The sequence below is a fragment of the Eptatretus burgeri genome, chromosome 10 (genome assembly GCF_056783735.1).
Source record: "Eptatretus burgeri isolate ZD-2024b chromosome 10, Ebu_testis_v1, whole genome shotgun sequence".
NCBI lineage: Eukaryota > Metazoa > Chordata > Myxini > Myxiniformes > Myxinidae > Eptatretus > Eptatretus burgeri.
The window spans coordinates 65,254,492-65,275,560 of NC_140970.1; the positions used below are offsets into that span (position 1 = coordinate 65,254,492).

The 21,069-nt window shown below is 41.5% G+C and overlaps 1 protein-coding gene across 1 annotated transcript in view; it reads right to left on the bottom strand.

The window, feature by feature from the left end:
- Positions 1 to 21,069, bottom strand: part of LOC147018733 (uncharacterized) — a 127,272-nt gene that overhangs the window by 89,221 nt on the left and 16,982 nt on the right. The window contains exons 11-18 of the mRNA XM_085898745.1: positions 20,717 to 20,881; positions 16,348 to 16,524; positions 15,533 to 15,669; positions 12,081 to 12,205; positions 11,750 to 11,968; positions 6,413 to 6,634; positions 5,879 to 5,998; positions 4,743 to 4,951 (exon numbers count right to left, since the gene is read on the bottom strand). Of these exons, the coding sequence (XP_085754871.1) occupies positions 4,743 to 4,951; positions 5,879 to 5,998; positions 6,413 to 6,634; positions 11,750 to 11,968; positions 12,081 to 12,205; positions 15,533 to 15,669; positions 16,348 to 16,524; positions 20,717 to 20,854 (1,347 nt within the window). The 5' untranslated portion in view covers positions 20,855 to 20,881. The remainder of the gene's footprint in view (positions 1 to 4,742; positions 4,952 to 5,878; positions 5,999 to 6,412; positions 6,635 to 11,749; positions 11,969 to 12,080; positions 12,206 to 15,532; positions 15,670 to 16,347; positions 16,525 to 20,716; positions 20,882 to 21,069) is intronic.

Here is a 21,069-nt window from a genome sequence, read left to right on the forward strand (position 1 = left end):
TGTGTGTGTGTGTGTGTGAGAGAGTGAGAGAGTGAGAGAGTGAGAGAGTGAGAGAGTGAGAGAGTGAGAGAGTGAGAGAGTGAGAGAGTGAGAGAGTGAGAGAGTGAGAGAGTGAGAGAGTGAGAGAGTGAGAGAGTGAGAGAGTGAGAGAGTGAGAGAGAGAGAGAGAGAGAGAGAGAGAGAGAGAGAGAGAGAGAGAGAGAGAGAGAGAGAGAGAGAGAGAGAGAGAGAGAGAGAGAGAGAGAGAGAGAGAGAATGAATGAATGTGCGCGTGCATGTGCTCTTTTACGTGTTTTTGCTGTTGAGTGGTGTATGTTTAAGGATAGGTGGTTGCTGGTTACTCCAGCATATATTTTCAGTGCTGTGGATTCTGGGAGTGGAAGCTGTTGTTTTGTTGTTGTAATTTGTGTTATCACTGACTGGGGATGCGGCTATGTATGCATCCAAGTGTACTTGCTGCATGTGGAGACCAATCTGCTCTTGTTTGTTCACCTAAGATCAGTTCTTCTCAACCTTTTTCAACTCGAGGCCCACTCTGGCTCTGAGGAAATTTTAGAGGCCCATCATACAGAATTGTATTGAGAAAAATGGCAATAAAACTTAATGCCAAAACAAATCATTATGCTTACCTTTAATGAGACACTTGAGCTTGCTTCATGGAAATAAGATGGTCAAGTCGTGGTTTGATGGGGGACAGGCTCACACGCAAGGTGGCATTCAGAGTATCTGTTTTTAGACTATTTTGTGCTTTTGGTTTTGTCACAGTTACAGTCGAGCATCCCGATTCACAGAGATAGGTTGTGGTGAATGGTAAAAGAAATCTGATGGCACGCTTTGACAAAGAAGTGTATTCACTGCTTGCCAATATCCAGAATGAAGGTCTACTTGTGCATGCTGAAGCTTCAGACTACTGTCTGCAGAAAGTTCCATCAGTTCATTTTCAAGTACAACAGACAAGGCCACATCTTCTGAAGCAGGATCCACTGAAAAAGGGTTCAAAATCCAAAGGTTTCCTTGCCTTGGGTCCTCTGGAAAGTAGTCTGCAAACTTTTGTGATAACTCGGTCAAATGCTGGATTATCAGCCCAGATATGTCTGTATGAGGAGTGGATTCCAAAGTTTCACTCAGAAGTGGAAATATCTCAAGTCGTCCATCCTTCACTTTTCTGTTCCAAAGAACAAGCTTTTTCTTGAAGCCTTCAATTTTGTCAGCAACCAAGAACACTGAACTGTTCCTACCTTGCATTGATATGTTGAGCTGATTTAACTGGTCAAACACATCTGACAGGTAAGCCAATTTGGCACAAAAGTTATCATTACTGTAATGATCAGCAAGTGGTGAGTGTTTCTCTTCAAAGAACATGTGGACTTCATGTCTCAGTTCAAAGAGGCGATTAAGCATACGTCCTCTTGAAAGCCACCTCACCTCACTGTGGTACTGAAGCTGCAAGTGATCAGAATCAAGTCTTTCACACAGTGCAGCAAAACACCTTGAGTTGAGTGCACTCTTGTTGATGAAGTTCACAGTTTTAACAGCGACATTAATGACTTCATTCAGTTCTGGTGACATCTGCTTTGTTGCCAGATTTTCTCGATGTAAGAAGCAGTGGGTCTTCTTGGCATCTGGCGCCCTCTGTTGGATCTGTTTTACAACACCACGATGGACTCCTGTCATTGATGCAGCACCATCTGTGCACACACCTACGCAGTTCTTCCAATCAATACTCTTGTCAGTGAAGTATTTGTCAAGGCAGAGCATTACATCATCTGCAGCTGTTTTTGTGGGAAGGTCTTTGCAAAACAGTAGATCCTCATGAACATCACTGTCCCTGCAGTACCTCACGAAAACTAGCAATAAAGCATTATTGCTAATGTCAGTAGATTCATCCAACTGAATGGAAAAATACGGACTGTTCTTTATTTTTTCCACCAGTTGGCATTCAATGTCATCACTCATTTCAACAATTCTTGTCATCACAGTATCATTAGAGAGTGATACGGACTGAAGTTTGGTTGCAGCTGCCTCTCCAAGAATTTCGACACATATCAACAGCACTGGGTAAAATAAGCTCCTCCGCGATTGTGAAAGCTTTCTTGCTACGAGCAACACGGGCAGCAACCATGTAGCTGGCTTTCAATGCTGATTTTGACTGAGTTGTAAATGTTGTAATCACTTTCTGCTGTGCCTGAAGTCCAGCCCTTTTCCTCTCAAAATATTCCTTTGGCTTACCTGCACTATTCGGGTGTCTTGTGTTTAAGTGTCTCTGAAGCTTTGACGGTTTAAGCGCCTCGTTTGACAGGATTTCAGCACATTCAACACACTGTGTTTTTGGCTCAACATCACTGCCTGCCATCGTGAATCCATATTTAATATAATCAGGGTCATATTTCCTCACCACAACCTTTCGAGATTTTTCCGTAGCAGATTTGTCTTCTCCATCACACTTTCGTTTCAAAAATCGATCCATTTTCGGTTCAAGAAATTATCCGCGAAAGTTGAAAAGTTTTCAAAAATTTCAAGTTCGTGAACGCATGAACTAAGTACAAAGCACGTACATGCATACACACACATCGCATATATGCGCACGTGTACAATACACACATACACACGGATATAGTACGTTCACATCACAGTTACATGTAGATCGAACGTGCGTAAACCACCACTGCATAAACATGACGTACGTAAGCACAAAATGACTCAATCTATCTCTCTCGCACGCACGCTCGCAAGAAGGTTTCGGAAAGACGGAAGTACAAACAGACCTAGCTGAATTCCAGCTGTGTCGTGTAAGTCTTACACTGTAAGATCAGACCCTTGTTTATATACTTCTTCTTTTCTTTTCTTTTTTGGCGACCTCGCGGCCCACCTGTGAGGACTCTGTGGCCCACCGGTTGAGAAGTACGGCCTTAGATGACCGTATCGATGTTGAAGGGCTGAAATGGGATGATGCTGAGGACTTTAATGAAGACCAGTCAGAGCGGCACACTTGTGGCCCAGGTGTGTTTGAGTCCAGTCGAAAATTTATTAATTGAGATGTGATAACAAAATTAAACATAAGGGCAATACCCCTGGGCGCTCACCTGGTAGCAGCGAGATAAGATAACCAGGGAACAACTAGTAGGCATGGATGACCCACAAAATATATAATGGAGAAAAAAGTAAATACCTTTGGATTTTTTTTAATGTCATAAACAAAAAACCTTGGTACATCACGGGTGATAAAGGTCGTGGTCAAGTTTCATCGAAATTGTGTGTGTGGTTTCAGAGAAGAAAGGAAATACATACTGTGGGGGACAACCCCCATGTAGAATCCCTTCGACATCCATTTTTTTAATGTCATGAACAATCTTTGGTACATCACAGGTGATGAAGGTTGTGATGAAATTTCATCAGACTTGTGTGTGCAGTTTTTGAGAAGAAAGCAAAGACCTATTTTGGGGGGCAACCTCCTCCCCCATCGACCCCCCTCGACCTCCAATTTTTTAATGGTGTGAACAAATGTTGGTACACTATGGATGATGAAGGTTGTGGTGAATCTTCATCGGAATTACATGTGTAGTTTCTGAGAAGAAAACAAGTACCTATTTTGTGAGGCAACCCCCCTTACACCACCTTAGAGCCTGATTTTGTTTAATGCCATAAACACGCTTTGGTACATGCACGGTGATGAACGTTGTGGTAAAGTTTAACTATAAGTGTAGTTTCAGAGAAGAAGTTGAATATTTCTGGACAGACGGATGGACGGACGGATGGACAGACGGATGGACAGATGGACGGACTGATGATGCGCCATCACATAAGGTCCCAGGAACTACACCAAAAATCATTGTGGTATGAAACCAGAAGCACTTTCAAGGGATTTCCATGAACTCTTCAGGATATAACAACACTTATTTCAAAAGCAAAAATCAAAGCTGTCTTTACATAAAATAAATAATCAGTGTTATCCTCTTCTGTCTTTACATAAAATAAATAATCAGTGTTATACTCTTCTGTCTTTACGTAAAATAAATAATCAGTGTTGTCCACTTTTGCCTTGAGGACTGCCTCAACTTCATTTGGGATTGATTTAATTAATTTATGGATTAAGTTTGAGACAATCTTTTCCCAATAGCATTGTTATGTACTCCAGAGCATAGTCAGACTGCTCACATAAATGTTATCTTTCTCTTAAATGTGTTCATCCTTCATTTATTCTGTTAAGATAAAGTGTCAGTCCAGATTAACTATAATTACATAAATAATATCTTCAATATGATCACAAATTCATGTTTAAAATAATGATTTGAGAAAGCTTGGCATCGATTTAAGTGGACTCATACTTTTGCATCCCAATGTATACAGTACATACACACATTAATACATGGAGATGGTGATGAAGCCAAGATAATATACAACGAGGTGAACAACAACAATTGAAATAGCCATAATGCTTTGTCAGCTGTGACCTCATTTCAACGTGTCGCTTTCAGATTTTTGTTACAATTACTCCACAAACATTCAGTGATTTGTCATTCTTTTTTGATTCTTTAGAAAAAAAACAACAAACAAGGAATTGAAATCAAACATAAAATGAAGCAATTCGGGTCAACAAATTAAAACACGTGTAATAATGAAAACAATTCTTCAAGTCGGTAGAGTGGAGATATCAAACAAGGCAGTAGTTTCTAAAGTGATGTTGCCATCAAGTCCTTTCATCCTCTCATTCATCCATCTCAAAGCATTTGATAAACACTTACCGTTGGGCCGTCATCTTCCTTTGCTACTATCACAATGAAGTTTGTCGCCTTTAGGTTTTGCTGTTCGCCAGCCTGTTGAGTTGATCCCTGCACCTTCAAGGAGGATCCATTGGTGTTGCTTGCATACAGGATGATAAAATCACCCAAACCATTGAAGGTGTACTCGATCCCATCCAATGTGGTCATATGCGGATCACCAAATAAACCACCTGAAAAGAAAAGTATGCCATTTTAAACAATTCAGCACTTCATCTGAATTTGTCATTCCAGGAAAGTTATTCAATTTAATATATATTTTTGGTCTCATTTTCATAACAATTGAAGCTTTTAAAGTGTTTATCAATTTTGACAATATCAGCTAAACAGAACTTTCATTCTCACCAAACGGACACACACACACACACACACACACACCACACACACACACACACACACACACACACACACACACACACAGACACACACACACACACACACACACACACACACCCTGACAAGGCAGAAGTGCTCACTGCCGCATCCTGTAGTGCAGACATTTGCATCTTCTACACGAGCAGTCATGAGATAGACCTTGGCAGATTTACTTTAATCTCCACCAACTAGTACAAGGGAATGGCAAGGTAAAATTTAACATTTTTATTGTTTCGCCGTTGACCCCTTAAAACCTGAAAAGTTTTCCTTAAATGAAAAATAAAAATGACACCTGGGTGTATTGGCCCAAAATACCTCGATTCCATATTTGTAGAGGCTTGACTTTGAAATGAAGACATGGTGTGTGATTGTAATTATTGGAAAGAGAGAAAGGAAGAATGAAAGAAAAAAAGAAAGACAGAAAGAGTAAAAACAACACATTTCCCCTCCCTGTTTGTGTGGAGATATAATTAGGGTGCAAAATGTATATTTTCGACTCACTTATAATATTCATCAAGTAAGCGACCCCCCCACCCACCCGTCACCCCTTCTAACCCTCCCTGTCCTCCTCCCCCTCTTCTCTTATTCCCCCTTTCTCCTTACTTTCACCTTCCCTTCTCCCTTTCCCTTCCCATTCTCAATTCCCTTTCCCCATTTCTCTCCACTCTCTTCTTCCTGCAACAGAAATCTTAGCTGTGAAGTTAATTTTATTAATTGCCACTTACCGAGGAAAGGGGGTCGGTAGCCAAAGCAGTGGTCAATCGGGCGCCTGCTTTGGTAGTATTGACAGAATTCCAAACTTTCAGACTCACGGCAGCAATGATTGTATGGGTGAAGTTCACTTTCTGAAACACAAAATAACATTCTCATATTTAGATTTTAAGTCACGATTTTCTGCTGTTGAAGTTTCATCAACAACACTGCAAGTTTTTGCATATTGGAAAGATTCCTGAACAATCAGCAGGTTCTGGGAGTTTAAGACAGAGGGAATTGGTTTGAACTTATATTATACAACAGGATATTTATCACATTTTGCAGACCGAGCTCTTCAAAGCAACTGCTTTTTAGTCATGCCATGAATAACCAATACAAAGGAATACAGAAAACATTCCCAACAAAAAGGGACAATCTGAATATCCGAGTCATTCGGTAATTCGTAATGAGAGAAGACTACAATGTCTTTGTAAACCATTATTAACCTATCAAATAAATTGGTAATGGAGTTGACAACTTTTTCAGATTGGGTCATGATAACTTACCATGGTATGCATTTCGCTGTCCAGCTAACCATGAGCGCTGGTGCAGAAAAGTCCGGTGCCAGCGCCACCACCAATTCCAGTCCCAAATAACCGGTGGATTCCAAGGAGTGGGAAGAACCTTTTCATGCCTTCCATGCAAAAGCATCCCCCATCTGTTATAATGGCATCTTACACCACTCCCGAACCAGCTGGGCCACCGGCTCTGCAGAGTCACTGCTGTTCCTGGAGAGTGACCATTCCACATAGGGTTGAGTTGCACCCTTTCACAACCACAGCTTAGTCAGAAAAAAAATAATTTTACAAACAACAATACGGTGTGCCAACAAAGCTCATGGACAACCAATCCGAGTAGCACTATGAACAGTCTTTAAAGGCAAATATTATCATCATTCAATCATTACATTGGCTATTATCAGAGAACCACCTCACCGCCATCGAGTCTGGCATTTCACTCAAGCCGACTGGCAGGGTCTCAAGCAGCCATCAAACTTATAGACTGGTCTCCTATAGCTACTTTCTCCAACATCAACTCATCCTGGGAATTCTTTCAAAGAAACTTGCTCTCCCTCATGCACACATTTATCCCCTCTCATCTTCAGTTGTCCTACCCTTCCTCCCACCCTTCGTTCACTGAAGCTTGTGGTGAGGCAGTTGGCCTGAAACAACTTGCCTTTGCCTCATGGAAAGCAAACTCAACTGAGGACAATTTCAGTTCCTTCCATAAAGCTCGGAACAAGTGTGTGGCTACCCTCAGGAGAGCCAGAAAACAACATCTTTCTAATCTCAAGTCTGAACTCTCAAACCTCTCTCCCTCCTCAAAATCCTGGTGGCATCTAATCAAATCTGTTTCTGGTGTGCGTTCCCCCTCCATCCCCTCCCTTACCTCAAATGGTCGCACTGCTGATACCGCACGTGAAAAAGCTGAATTCGTAAACTCGGTGTTTGCAGCTAAATCTTGTGTCCCAAACCCATCACTTTCTCTACCCACCTTACCCAGTCGCACCCAACTGTCCCTGGACTCTGTGTCCTTTTGTCCTGACAAGGTGGAGAGCTTGCTTTCAAACCTCGAGTCAGATTCTGCAACCGGGCCAGACGGTATCAGCCCACGTGTCCTCAAAGCCTGCTCTTCTGCTCTTGCTCACCCTCTCTCTGTTCTATTCACCCTCTCATTTGCTCAAGGTCATCTGCCATCTGCTTGGAAATCAGCAAACATCACTGCCCTGCATAAAAAGGTGCAAAAACAGATCCCTGCAACTACAGACCAATCAGCCTTCTCCCAATCATCAGCAAGGTTATGGAATCAATCATCGCTTCAGACATTAAATCCTTCCTCTTCTACAATGGCTTGATTTCCGATCATCAATTTGGTATCACACCAGGTCACTCCACCCTGGATATGCTGCTTCTGCTCTCCCAACAATGGATGGAGGTCCTCAATGCCAGACAGGAAATCCGAGCCGTATCCCTGGATATATGACGTGCTTTTGACAGTCTGGCACCCTGCCCTGCCCACCAAACTCTCTTCCGATGGTATCCAAGGCCATCTCCACTCATGGCTCGCAGACTTCCTCTCCTGTCGCAGTCAACGTGTGGCCCTAAATGGAGTTATTTCATCCCCTCTTCCTGTCCAGGCTGGAGTTCCTCAAGGCAGCGTTCTGGGCCCTGTTCTTTTTCTGGTTTTCATCAATGATCTCTCCGACTCTCTGGAAAATCCTCTATATCTCTTTGCTGATGACTCCACCATCTTCCGAACCATCGGTCATCCCTCAGACCGGCAAGCAGCAGCTTCTTCGCTCACTGCAGATCTGGATAAAATCACAAACTGGTCCAACACGTGGAACATGTCTTTCAATCCGGACAAATCTCACACTCTCACTATGTCTCTTCGAAAGGACCATTTAGAAAACCCCCCCATCTACTTTCTCAACAATCCTCTGGAAGAAGTCCATTCTTTCAAGCTTCTGGGTCTCACTATCTGCCATGACCTTTCCTGGGAAAGCCACATTTCAAACCTCGCCTCCAAAGCCAGTCGCCAACTGAGAATCCTCCGTCGTGCAAAGTCCTTCCTTGGCCCACCTGAGCTTCTGACCACTTGCAAAGCTTTTGTCCACAGCATGATGGAGTACTGCTCTCCCCTCTGGGCTGGTGCTCCTGCCTCCCACCTTTCTCGGCTTCACGTTGTAGAAACCAAGGCATTTCGGATCATTGGCATCGCCCGCAATGAGGCTGTCTTTGGGCCTCTCACTCATTCACCGCAGGTTGGTCGGTGGTCTTTCTGTCTTCTACGGTCTCCTCTCCAGCCTCGCCCCCTGCTCTCTCTGCGATCTGTCCCCACCACACTTCCGCAGGGCGCTCAAGGTCCGCCAACAACCCCTTTCTGGTAAAACTACCAAAATCACGAATCACTGCTCACCTTCACATTTTCATTCCTCTTTTTTCCGCCTTTGGAATAAACTCTCTCACTCTATTCATTCCCATTCTTCCCTCCAGGCCTTCAAAACAGCTGTTCACCACCACCTCTTATCATCCCCCATCCAAATCCTCGATCTTTTCTACCTCCGATAATCCACCCAAGCCCACCTCCTTCAAATTCCCTGCTTTCCTTCCTGGAAATCCCTGTAATGTCCATCTTCTATTCCCCATGTTCCCTGTACCATCCCTCTCCCTTCTACAGATCTCCTTGTGTCTCTGTTCCCCACTGTTTTGTCCTTCCCACTCCCTCCCCTCTTGTCTCATGCCTCCCTTGCTGTGCGTTGTGTGTTCGCTCTCATACGAGCCTCGACAAGGTATACAGAAAAAAAAAATTACGTAATCTCTGGAGGAAGCACATTCAAAGTTTTAGATAATCTGGGGATGCTGAAGCATGAGCGACAGAAAATGATTATGTCAACCATGTAAAGATTAGTGGTTGCAAAATGCTCTCGTGGTGACAATGGAGCAGTGCGTCAACACCACTGGATTATTTGTCAATATAAACGAGGCCCCCAGTCGTCTACCAATTGCTGAGATAGGCTTCCTTTGCTGCCTACTGCCTTGTATTGATCTACTATTCACTGCCCATTATTAATTATATTAAACATTCCATCACCACGTTTTCGTGCACTTTTCCTTCATTCCCTTAAGAAAATAAACTTAATCTTAATCGGCACAACCACAAAGATATCTCGCTATTTACTACTCTTGCCAGAAAAATATGAACAAATATCATTGTCATGACAATATAGAAGCATGCTGTCCAACCATCCCAATTTGAGAGGGACAGTCCCAATTCGACCTCATGTGTCCCGCTTCGCGACCAACGAAATGTCCAACTTATTACATGTGAAATGAACAAAAGTGGAGTTGCAGCAAAATATTGTTTTTTTCCCCCATCTCCTAAACTCATGAGTAACTCACAGAGCCTGCAGTGCAACGATGTGGGTGTGACTGGCACTCATTCTGGTTCCTCCTGATGACTCCATCTTTGCTCTTTACTTTTTCGGGTTCCTTCTAATGACTCCAATGCAGTATTTGATTTTACATTTGATTACATTTGTACGATATCCTGATACTGTGCGACCTGTGCTTCCCTGCTGACGGACATTGGGTAGTTTCTACAAAAATGTACATGTTGCTGCATTTGAGCCTGGGGAGTAACTGCTGAAATGTATATATTTGGGTTCTTCCCGACATCTTTGTTCATTGTTCCATTCACATTTCTTTCGACTTTTTCACATTTCTTTTTATTCATTCTAATTCTTGCTTTTTCTTTTACTTTATTTCTTTGACCCTATTTCTCTTTCTTTATCTGTCGAAGAGAAGTGAATTCTTGCAGAAATTTTTCTGTAAAACTCACTTGGCTGTGCCTGGATGGGTTTGAGGATAGTTGAGGAGCAGCTGAAACCCCAATTCTATCCGGGTTCTTCCTGATGATTCCATCTTTGCTCTTTACTTATATGGGTTCCTTCTAACGATTCCAACGCAGTACTTGGTCCTATATTTGATTCCACAACCAAAACGACTTTTTATTTTTTATTTTTACAGGATCTAACCTCACAGTGGAGCTGAATATGCATGACATACATGCAGACATATGCAACAGATGAAACACAGAACTATTCGACGAATTTTTGACAAAATGGATACAGAAGCAAACTAGCAGGAAGGAAAAACTGGCAATTTGGAGAGACAGGCTTGAGGAGGGTTAATGCAAGTAGACAAGATCATGGTTTTGGATTGGGGATGATTTCAGATGGTCAACAGCTATCTTGAAGACTTCGAGGGAAGAATGAAATTGAAGAGAATGTAGAAGTTCGTCCCACAGATGGGAAAAAAAGGTGGAATGAATGAGTGGAGGTCAGCAGTGATCCTGGATTTTGGGAGATTCACCAGAAGGGAATGAAGATTCTGTGTTAAAATATTATCTGTTAAATTAGTGAAGACCATTATCAATAATTTCCCGTTCAAATCACCATTGTTGTCTGATTTAAGAATCCTCAATCTTGAGGAGCACACCACATACCTTGCAGTGATTTTCCTAATACAGTCGTCCACCGAGTGAATCACTTGCCTCCGCTGAAACAGCCATGATTTAATTCAATCCTATCGCTGATCTAAATCCTGAAGCCAATCCAATTCATGCTGATGGCTCAGTTGAGTTGACAACATTGTATTGTCTTCTTCTAATTTGCATGACATTAATAGATAAAGTATCATCTCATTTGCATTATTACTATGAGTATTTAATTTTCTGTCGAAGCATATTTTATACCAAGTTATCATGAATTGCGACTCCGTTTCAGCTGCTGCCAGGATATTCACAGTAATTTCAGTTTTAAGGCGATAAAATAACAACACTCAGACAAGTGAAGATGATATGAATAAACAACACAAAGGCGACAAACAAAGTCTATTGTGTCAGTGTGTATAGGAAGGTTAAGACATGTTATGGCAACCAGCGGTAGATCCAGAACGACTGCTGGAAGATGGTCACATTTCCCAGTGCAGTGTTACCACATGATTTTTATTTATTACTGTAAATAGTAAAATATCAGAGCAATTACAGAGTGAATCAGTGTTGTAAGATAGTACCTAAAATCAGTGAGAATGCATGAGAGAGTGCTGAAAACCATAGAGCTTTCCAGGGCCATAAGGCGGGTCCTGAATGCCACCCATTATTGCTCGGTGCATGCTAAAGCATTGGCCCGTCCCACCTCACCACAGGTCAGAGGTTGGACAGTCCGTCTAAGGTATTTAAGATTCTATGACAAATAAATTGACAAATTGACAAATTTGACAAATAAATATGACAAATTTCATCTCAAAAGCATTTGAGATGAAACGTTACCGGTCACTCACCTGGAACATCTGGTTCTTTGAAACCATTGCGGCGTATTCTATGACCTGAAGTATACGCAAAGTCAAATCTTCCCTGCAACCAGGAGCATGGACAGGGCCGGTTAAACCAACGATAAAAGGGGAAGCTTTCTCTTTCGTACCAGTTCAAGCATGCTTTCCGTGGGTTTGTAAATGCTTCGGAATTTGATTCCAGTCGAAATGCCCAGCGACCTTTGGCATCTGTAAAATAGTATATAAAACTTGCAAAGGAAATGCATTTTGAGTTTATAAAATATTTTCACTGTTCAACCAGAAACAAACTTCAGAGACAGATTTAGTTAAAGCAACATACTCATGTCTTTTGCAACTCCTCCAACAACTATTTTTCCATTGTTCTCATCAGGGCGATATCTGACTCTGTTGGATTGAGTCGTGATCTGGTCATTGTAGAAGAAGCGGTTTGAACTTTTGATTCCACTGTAGTATGGACACACACACATACACACACACATTACTTAAATCATGCATGAATCAATGGTCAACTATATTACAATTCATGGAAAAAATATGACAAGGAATAAAAACAAGTTATAACAACAAGAGAAAGAACAATTAAAGATTGCAGACCCTTACCAGGAATTCTTTTGTGTGGTGTATTTTGTGTGACGTATGTGCACTGGTGTGTTACATAATTAACTAGAGGGGGAGCACTCGTAGAGTGCAAAACCTCCGCCGCCAATACTGCTGGGTCACTTAAGTGAATCTAATATCCTATTCATTGTAGGTCAAAACGGATCAGACGCTACTGAACCATGATTGAATAAACTAAACTCGATCGACGCGCATGTAGAAATGCCAAAAAAATAAAATCTAAATTTTTTTGAAAAAAAAGTTGCAAAATTTGTTTTTTTTTTCTCTAACAATTTTTTTTTGGGGGGGGGGTTGGAAATCACTTAAAACATGTAGAAATGCAAAAACAAAATTCAAATATTTTTTCAAAATGGCCACCATAGCGGCCATATTGGACTTTGGACCAAGTCCAAAATCTAATGGCATGATCCTTGGACCATACCTAGTCCCCCCACCAAGTTTCGTCAAAATCCGTCCAGGAGTTTTTCCGTAATACTGTTCACAAACAAACAAACAAACAGACAGGGGTGAAAACAGTAACCTCCGTCCATCTTCGATGGTGGAGGTTAATGAGACATAACTAGAACTGCCACTTTATAACTGCTGGCAGTGATGACCGGATACCAAAACGTCCCACTTTGATGCAACCCTGCTTTGATCGGCCACCTGACCCTGAGCCATGACATTTTAAAAATTATTATTCATTATTATTCAATTGAACTTAGAATGGGATTAAAATAAATTCAATTCATATCAAATGTAAGACCAAATATTATGTCCAGTCCTGCATTGGAGAGTCATCAGAAGGAACCCAAACAAGCAAAAAGCAAAGATGAATTCATCAGGAGGAATCTGGATAGGATTCACATTTCAGCTGCTCGTCCTCTACCACCAAACCCATCCAGGCACAGCCAAGTGAGCCTTATTCAAAAATAAAAACAAAACATCAACGAGAGGGGGGGCACTCGGTAGAGTGCAAAACCGCCGCCAATACTGCTGGGTCACTTAAGTGAACCTGATATCCTATTCATTGTAAGTCAAAACGGATCAGACTCTACTGAACCACGATTGAATAAACTAAACAAGATCGACGCGCATGTCGAAATGCCAAAAAAAAAAAATCGAAATTTTTTTGAAAAAAAAGTTGAAAAATTTGTTTTTTTTCTCTAACAATTTTTTTTGGGGGGGGGGGGGTGGAAATCACTTAAAACATGTATAAATGCAAAAAAAAAATTTTTTTAAATCTTTTTCAAATAAAATCGAAATTTTTTTGAAAAAAAGTTGCAAAATTTTGTTTTTTCTCTAACAAATTTTTTTATTTTTTTGGTTGGAAATCACTTAAAACATGTAGAAATGCAAAAACAAAAATTCAAATATTTTTTCAAAATGGCCACCATAGCGGCCATATTGGACTTTGGACCAAGTCCAAAATCTAATGGCATGATCCTTGGACCATACCTAATCCCCCCACCAAGTTTCGTCAAAATCCGTCCAGAAGTTTTTCTGTAATACTGTTCACAAACAAACAAACAAACAAACAAACAAACAGACAGGGGTGAGAACAGTAACCTCTGTCCATCTTTGATGGCGGAGGTTAAAAAAGAAAAAAGAAAAAAGAACCCATATCAAAAAAACAAATAATTGTAGCTGCCAGACCATGTGCCAGATGAAGTTGAAATTTAAAACATGTATTGCACATCACTGCTTCATCATCACTCTGAAGTTTCACATCGAATGATTAAGCGGTTCCAGAGAAAACATTATTTAATATTTTTCTTCAATACAATATGGCTGCTAAACCATGTGACCTATCAATTATTCCTTGACAACTTATACACCAATGGCTTAGGGAACATTTGTGTGAAGTTTCCCCTCAATCTGTGCAGCCATTTGGAAACGAAGATTTTTATAGGTTTTAGGGTAAATCCGATATGGCTGCCAAACCATATGACCTATGACATCATATCTGTAAAACTTTGTTCCTCATGGATAGGCGGTCATACATGTAAAGTTTTGCCTCAATCTGTTCAGCCACTTCAGAGAAGAAGATTTTTAAAGGTTTAAAATAAAAATAAAACAATATGGCTACCGAATCACGTGACAAATACAGCACAACAAGGTACGATTCAACATAGAAATTTGGACGGAAACACAAACAGCAATACAGGATAAAGATATAACAACAAAAACACGATAAATCCGGTTCAGGAAACTTGGGTTTAATGAGGTGGAAGTGGCAACTGAGGATTCAACCAACATGTGAAAAAAATATCACCGAATTGGAAATCCAGTTGGGGGATTATTCCCCGATAATCTTGTTCAATGTGGGGGTTGGACTGAATTTAATTCAATGTTGGCAGTGTTATAGATGGTGTCCACAAGAGGTACAGTGGTATCACAGGAAACTTCATAACAAAACTTGGGATTTTAATACATAAAAGATGAGGATCAATAATTTCAATAAAAAGATGAAGAACAAAATAAATTCTCCTGAGTTCAGAATTAAATTTAGAAAAGGACAAATGTTTCTGTTACCATAAAGACATGATAGAAGCATCAGGAGGAGGAGCATTAGCCATTAGATCAAGAATAAATTCAGCCTGGAATGAGCGGGAACAACTTGGTGGTAACATGATGCACAGAAACATTCCATTATCTGTCAAAGTGAGAGTTTATAAAGCCGAGCTGTATCAAACCAGTATTTTTGTATCATTAAAATGTGAGCAATGTAGATTGAAGATGTAAATATAGTCGAAAGAACAGGGATGACAATGCATTGTGTGTGAATGGATTGTCTCTGAATGAAAGAATTCTGAGCTCAGAAATCAGGAAGAGATAAAAAAAATCGATAGGAATGAAGAATAACTAATAGGAAGAGAATAATTGGTTGGTATGGACATGTGCAACGAAGGTCTGAAGATGAAACTGGAAAGAACTCAATAAAAATTGTGATAGAAGGAAGAAAGCCGAGAGAACGTCCGAAAATACATGAACTGAAACCATCAAGAATGATATGGAATGTTTGGGTTTGCGCTGAAACTGACACAATGGATAGATTCAAATGGAGGAATGCCATAATTTGAACACCTAGAAAAAGAGGACAATGGTCATAAAAACGTTTGTTGTTGTCATGGTTGTTGTTGATGCTGTTTGCACAGCATGTTAATGTACTACCTGTGGTATCCAATCAGTGCTTTGTTGGCATGTGGATGGCGAGATTCTGGTCTCCAGAGCATCATGCCGTCCTCAAACTGGATCAAGCAGAATGTCTTTATGCCATCAGTTGCTAGGACGGCCTGGAACGTGTTTGTCTAAAAAAAAGTAATTGTTATTTAAATGTGTGAAATTCTACATCTTGTTATTTTGACAAACATGAATATTTACATCATTCTCATGCACTGGAAGTGAACATATTTCTCCTTCCATGTATGTTGGTGCATTCCATGCACGTATGTCAAGACCACATGACTCAAGAGACATTGCTCACTCCCTTTTCTATCAACATTTACAAATCGAATAAAAACATAATATGCCACAGTTAAAGTCATTTCCCATATAATTTGTCCCATTAGTCTTTCCTCATTCCAAATATATAACATAACTAAACTGCTTCAGGTAATGGTTTCTTTGAAGAACATACAGGTGCATTCTATATTTCTCTGGAATTCAATTGATCTTAAAAATGATCCACTTGACAAAATGTAAGAAAATGTGTTAAGTGGTCCAAAAAGGAAAAACAAATCAAAGCTTTGTTTCCATTTTGAATAGTGTGGATTGCTCATGCAGTCATTTACAACAAAGGAATTCATCATGAGTTTGGTGACGTTGTGCTTCATGGAAATATGCCTTATATTGCACCGAGTCAGTTCGGGAGTCATTTTAGGAGAGGGAAATCCTTTATCACATACAATGGAAAGCATCAGAAATGATAAAGTGTGTTTTTCCATTTCCAATTTATTGTGAGTGACAATACAGAGATAAAACCATACATTGTGCAAGTTGCTGATGGCAGGCACTGCTGGAACTTTTTCCCATGTGATCTTGAGCATCCACGTCACATCAAAGCTGGTGAAGTTTTCTTTTATTTGTTGTTCAACTTTCCTTTTTAGCTCAAAACGGTCATTGCTGTGTTGGCCTTGGTTCATTCTGCTTGTGAAATCATATTCCTGTAAAAACGGGGAGAGTGATCATTATTATATAAATACAAAATCCATATTTTGTGGACGTATCTCAGAAACTACAGGACAGATTGTCGCCACTTTCAGCATGTGGGTGCTCTGTGGTCTAATTGCCAGGGCTATGTGAGATCGCGCCAGACGGACAGGTTTGGAAATTTTTGGCGATTTTCTAATTTTTACATTCGTTTGCATGGCGACGTGTGACGTCACCGATGAGAGGCGTAATGACGTCATGACATCATCGGTCATTCGCTGACATCATTACGTCTGTCGTCGACGCCACCGCCGAGAGGAGTAATTCCACTCCTCGAAACCAGCGTCTGCAATGTGAAACCCTCTTCTGCACATGCTGATGACCTCAGAAGGTGAATTTGACACAAAAAATGTAACAAGAAACATTGTATATAAAGAAATACTATAAATCACATTGTGAACACTGGATATATTGACGTCCGAACGAACCCTCACTTTAGAAACTTCACAGGGAGCACAGGTTTGGCTCGTGACTATTAATAACTACAAACGATGTACATGATGTGGAGAAAAACGAAAAGCGCTGTGAGGCGGTGAAGCCGTCCGTCAGTCCGTGAAGGCTATTTGCCTTTTAATCACATCCTGTTTGATTGTTAATTCCCCAAGACCCTTAAGTCCCATAAAGACCAAAAACACCCTGAGGACCCAAAAGACCCCGAGGACCCAAAAGACCCAGATAACCCAAATTTCCCCAATGACCTAAAGACCCCAAGGACCCCGAAGACCCAAAAGACTTCAAAGACCCTGAAGATCCAAAAGACCCCAAAGACACAAGTCACTGAAGACCCAAAATGACCCTGAAGACCCCAAGGACCCTGAAGACCTAAAAGACTTCAAAGACCCCAAAAGACCCCGAAGATCCAAAAGACCCCAAAGATGCAAAAGTCACCGAATACCCTGAAGACCCAAAAGTCAATGAAGACTCAAAAAGAGCTGAAGACCTAAAAGACCCTGAATACCCAAAAGTTCCCGAAGATCCAAACGTCGCCAAAGACTCAAAAGACCCAAAAGTTCCCAAAGACCTTGAAGACCAACAAGACCCTGAAGTCCCAAAAGACCCTGAAGACCCAAATGTCCAAAAAGACCCAGAAGTCTCAAAAGACCCCAAAGCTCCAAAAAGACCCCGAAGACCCCAAAAACCCCAAGACATTTTAGACCCCTTCGACCTTAACACCATTTAGAGCCGTTACACTCTTCAGATTAGACCCTTGACCATTTAGACCACTTGGACCTTCTTATATCACAAATAAATATCACAAATATTACAAATACATTTGCAGAAAATAAAAAGAAATGTTTGCATTATGATTGGGGCAAATCATGCAACCACAGCAAATCTGTGACATCAATCTCTGCAACGACGTGTGGAGAGTCAAGCGTAGCGAGCCGATCCACGCTAGTGATGTATATTTCTGCAAATTTTGGGTAAAAATGTGCTGAGATTTTGGGAAATAATGCGATAGAAAACCGTTTCCATTTATGATCTTCCCTGGGGTGTCTCTTACTGTGTTCAAATTCCACAAGGAATGAATTTTCCCAATAATGCCATCCAATTGGACAGTACTCATACTGGATATGCCGTTTTGTGGAGCAGGCAGTTCTTTAGCTAGAAAGTTAAATCTGATGTTCTAACTGAAAAACATATTCCGGTGCATGATGCCAGGTTGGTACTTGTGATTACTTTTTCCAAATAAGAGGTTAAATTTGTATAAACGCATGTAAATTTAAGATACAGGATAATAATTACGATGTTAAGCAAGTGTAAGTGAAGTACTCCTTTTCATTTCTTCTTCTTCTTCTTAAGTCAGTTCTCAGGCCTAATGATTTGCGAAAGGGAAGTCATATTTAATAACGAATGTATTTCAGTTTGTTGAAGTATTTCCTGATTAGACAGATGAGGAAAGAGCTGTGGATATACTCCAGCTCGAATTTCAGAAGGCCTTTTCACAAGAAATTAGTTATGGATGGGTGATTGCATACTTGTGTCGTGATTGTGACATCTGTGAGAGGGTCTTGTCAAAAAGTGAATGTCGGTCTTTAATAATTTCTCACCAAACAATCGTTTTTATCCCCTGCCTCCTCTCCACACTTCCTCACCCACACTCCCCACCATAATAATAATAATACTACTACTACTACTACTACTACTACTACTACTACTACTACTACTACTACTAATAATAATAATAAAATTGGTGTTTGCATAATTGTTGTTTGATGCCGGGTTCGGTAGCGAGGACGAATGCAAGACGGAGCAGTTGGGCCGTCTCCCACCGAACACTGGAATTGAAAGTTCATCACCCCGGATAACTCCGGAGTCGACGGGCCACTTAAAGGACTGTGGTCGCCAATATTTCGACGGCGTGAGGTAGGGTCCACTTGTCTATTCCAATTTACCTCAGTACTCATGCCGTCTAACTACCGGGGAAACCACACCCTCGGCCGACTGTCCGAACCGAGTCGCATGTACCGACTCGGGTCCGGCGTACCGAGCGGGAGTTACCAGAGCTGCGCCGGTCCCAATGACAATTTACGGCACACGGCCTCCCTAATTCTCAACATGCACCGTGCTGGGTCAATGAAAGAAAGTGACAGACAATGAGCTGGTACATTGAACAACTGGGGGTTTATTTATCAGGGGGGCAGGGGAGCACAAAGAGCAGAGTTATCCGAATAAAAGCAATGTACAATGAACAAAAGCACTTTACAATTTACACTTACAGATGGGGCCCACGGACGGACGGACACACACACACACACACACACACACACACACACACACACATACACCCAAAAGAAATGGACCCTGTGGGGTCTTTATTCGGTCCCTCAGCCCAGGAGGGAAAGGCGAGCTGGGGACCAGGGCCTTGTCGGGTACCTCTCCGCCTTGTGCGGTCACACCGGACTTCAACCACCACGGTGGGACTCGAACCCATATTCCAAAATCCACGGGCCCACGACCCTGGCTGCTCAGCCTCCACCACCACGATGAGACACCGCGAAGGACCGCAGACCACGACGAGACCAAGCCACGGCGCCAGACCAGAAGCAATCGGCCACGATGACTGCTCGCCACCCGACTGCCGTACTCTGGTCCTGACAACCACTCTACTCTTCCCTTTGGATGGGGCCAAAACTTCATCTGGCTGGGGAGGAGCCGACCCTGAGGAGATGAGCCTCCTGATTGGATGGGGCATCTCGGGGGGTGTGTCGGGGCGTCTCAGAGGCCCGCCCCCCGAAGAGGTTCTGTATTAGCTTTCGGCGCTCTGGCCTCCCATTGGCCGGAGCGCCTCGGCCCTGTTCGCCCTTCGCTCATTGGCTGGAGGAAACACTCCATGCCCTTCCTCGGAGCGGAGCCTCGAACTGATGCGATGGAGGCTCCACCCACGCCTTCAGCCAAAAACACGTGGGCAATGGAGTCGGTGGTTTGAAGAAGTGAAGGAGATCGATTGAAGATGTAAAAAAACGAACTATAAAGAAACTTCGCAGCGCACACATGAAATTCCCATTAGACATAGGGGATGGGACCCTAACGATAACACATACTTATCAAAATAACTGAGCTACGGTGATGCTGTCTGTTTGTGTGCAAAAGGCTTTCAAATCTGTAACAATATCACACTCCAAATGTCCCTGTACTCTCCCAACCCATGTGATATTCTCTTGCCTTCTCCTTCACCCCCCCCCCCCCAATCTGAAACCCCACCGCAAGAGAAATAAGTTGATGAACTGATAGATTGGATAAAATTGGTGTTGATTGCCCTCTTCCTGCATCAAAGTTCCTTGTATTTCTTTGCATATATTTCCTTGCAAGATTTGACTGAAGTAAATGAGATGCAGCCATCAAAGGGAAGAGTAAGTAAGGTCAATGAGGAAATTAAGATGAAGTGAAGGAAACAAGGAAAAGTGGCCACAAAACACGATGAGAAAAACAGCCTTTACATGTATAATCATTGAATTGTACAAACGTTTCCATGTTGGAAAGTGTCAAGAAATTAATAAAGACCATTTCATTCTTGAATAATTCGTTCAAATTTTCATCACAATATTATTTGGCAGGAAAACAAAAAAGTTCCCATTCATTTCGATGAGCTGTATGTTTGAACACATCAATTTAATTGTTCTGTACCCCAATCCATTGAAATACCTGGTAGTAGATTTGTCCAACTCCACCAGAAAGGTCAACATCATCCCAGAACACAGCGATGGTAGCTCTGTTGTACTGTTTTGTAAAGCCATTCCGAGGTGGGTTTGCATAAGAGAATTTATGATCCCACTTATTCATAAAGATGATTGCTCCATTGTCAACGAACTAAAGGAAACAAAAAAATCCTGGTAAGCCAATGATACTTTTCACACCGGTGTGTTTGATGTATTTATCACCTTCATTTTCCTCCTTACTACACTCTACAGGTTTCCGATTTTGTGATACACATATCGAGTCTACTCAAAAACTTTACAATAAGCCTCCCTATGAATATTAAATAGGTATTTCTAACA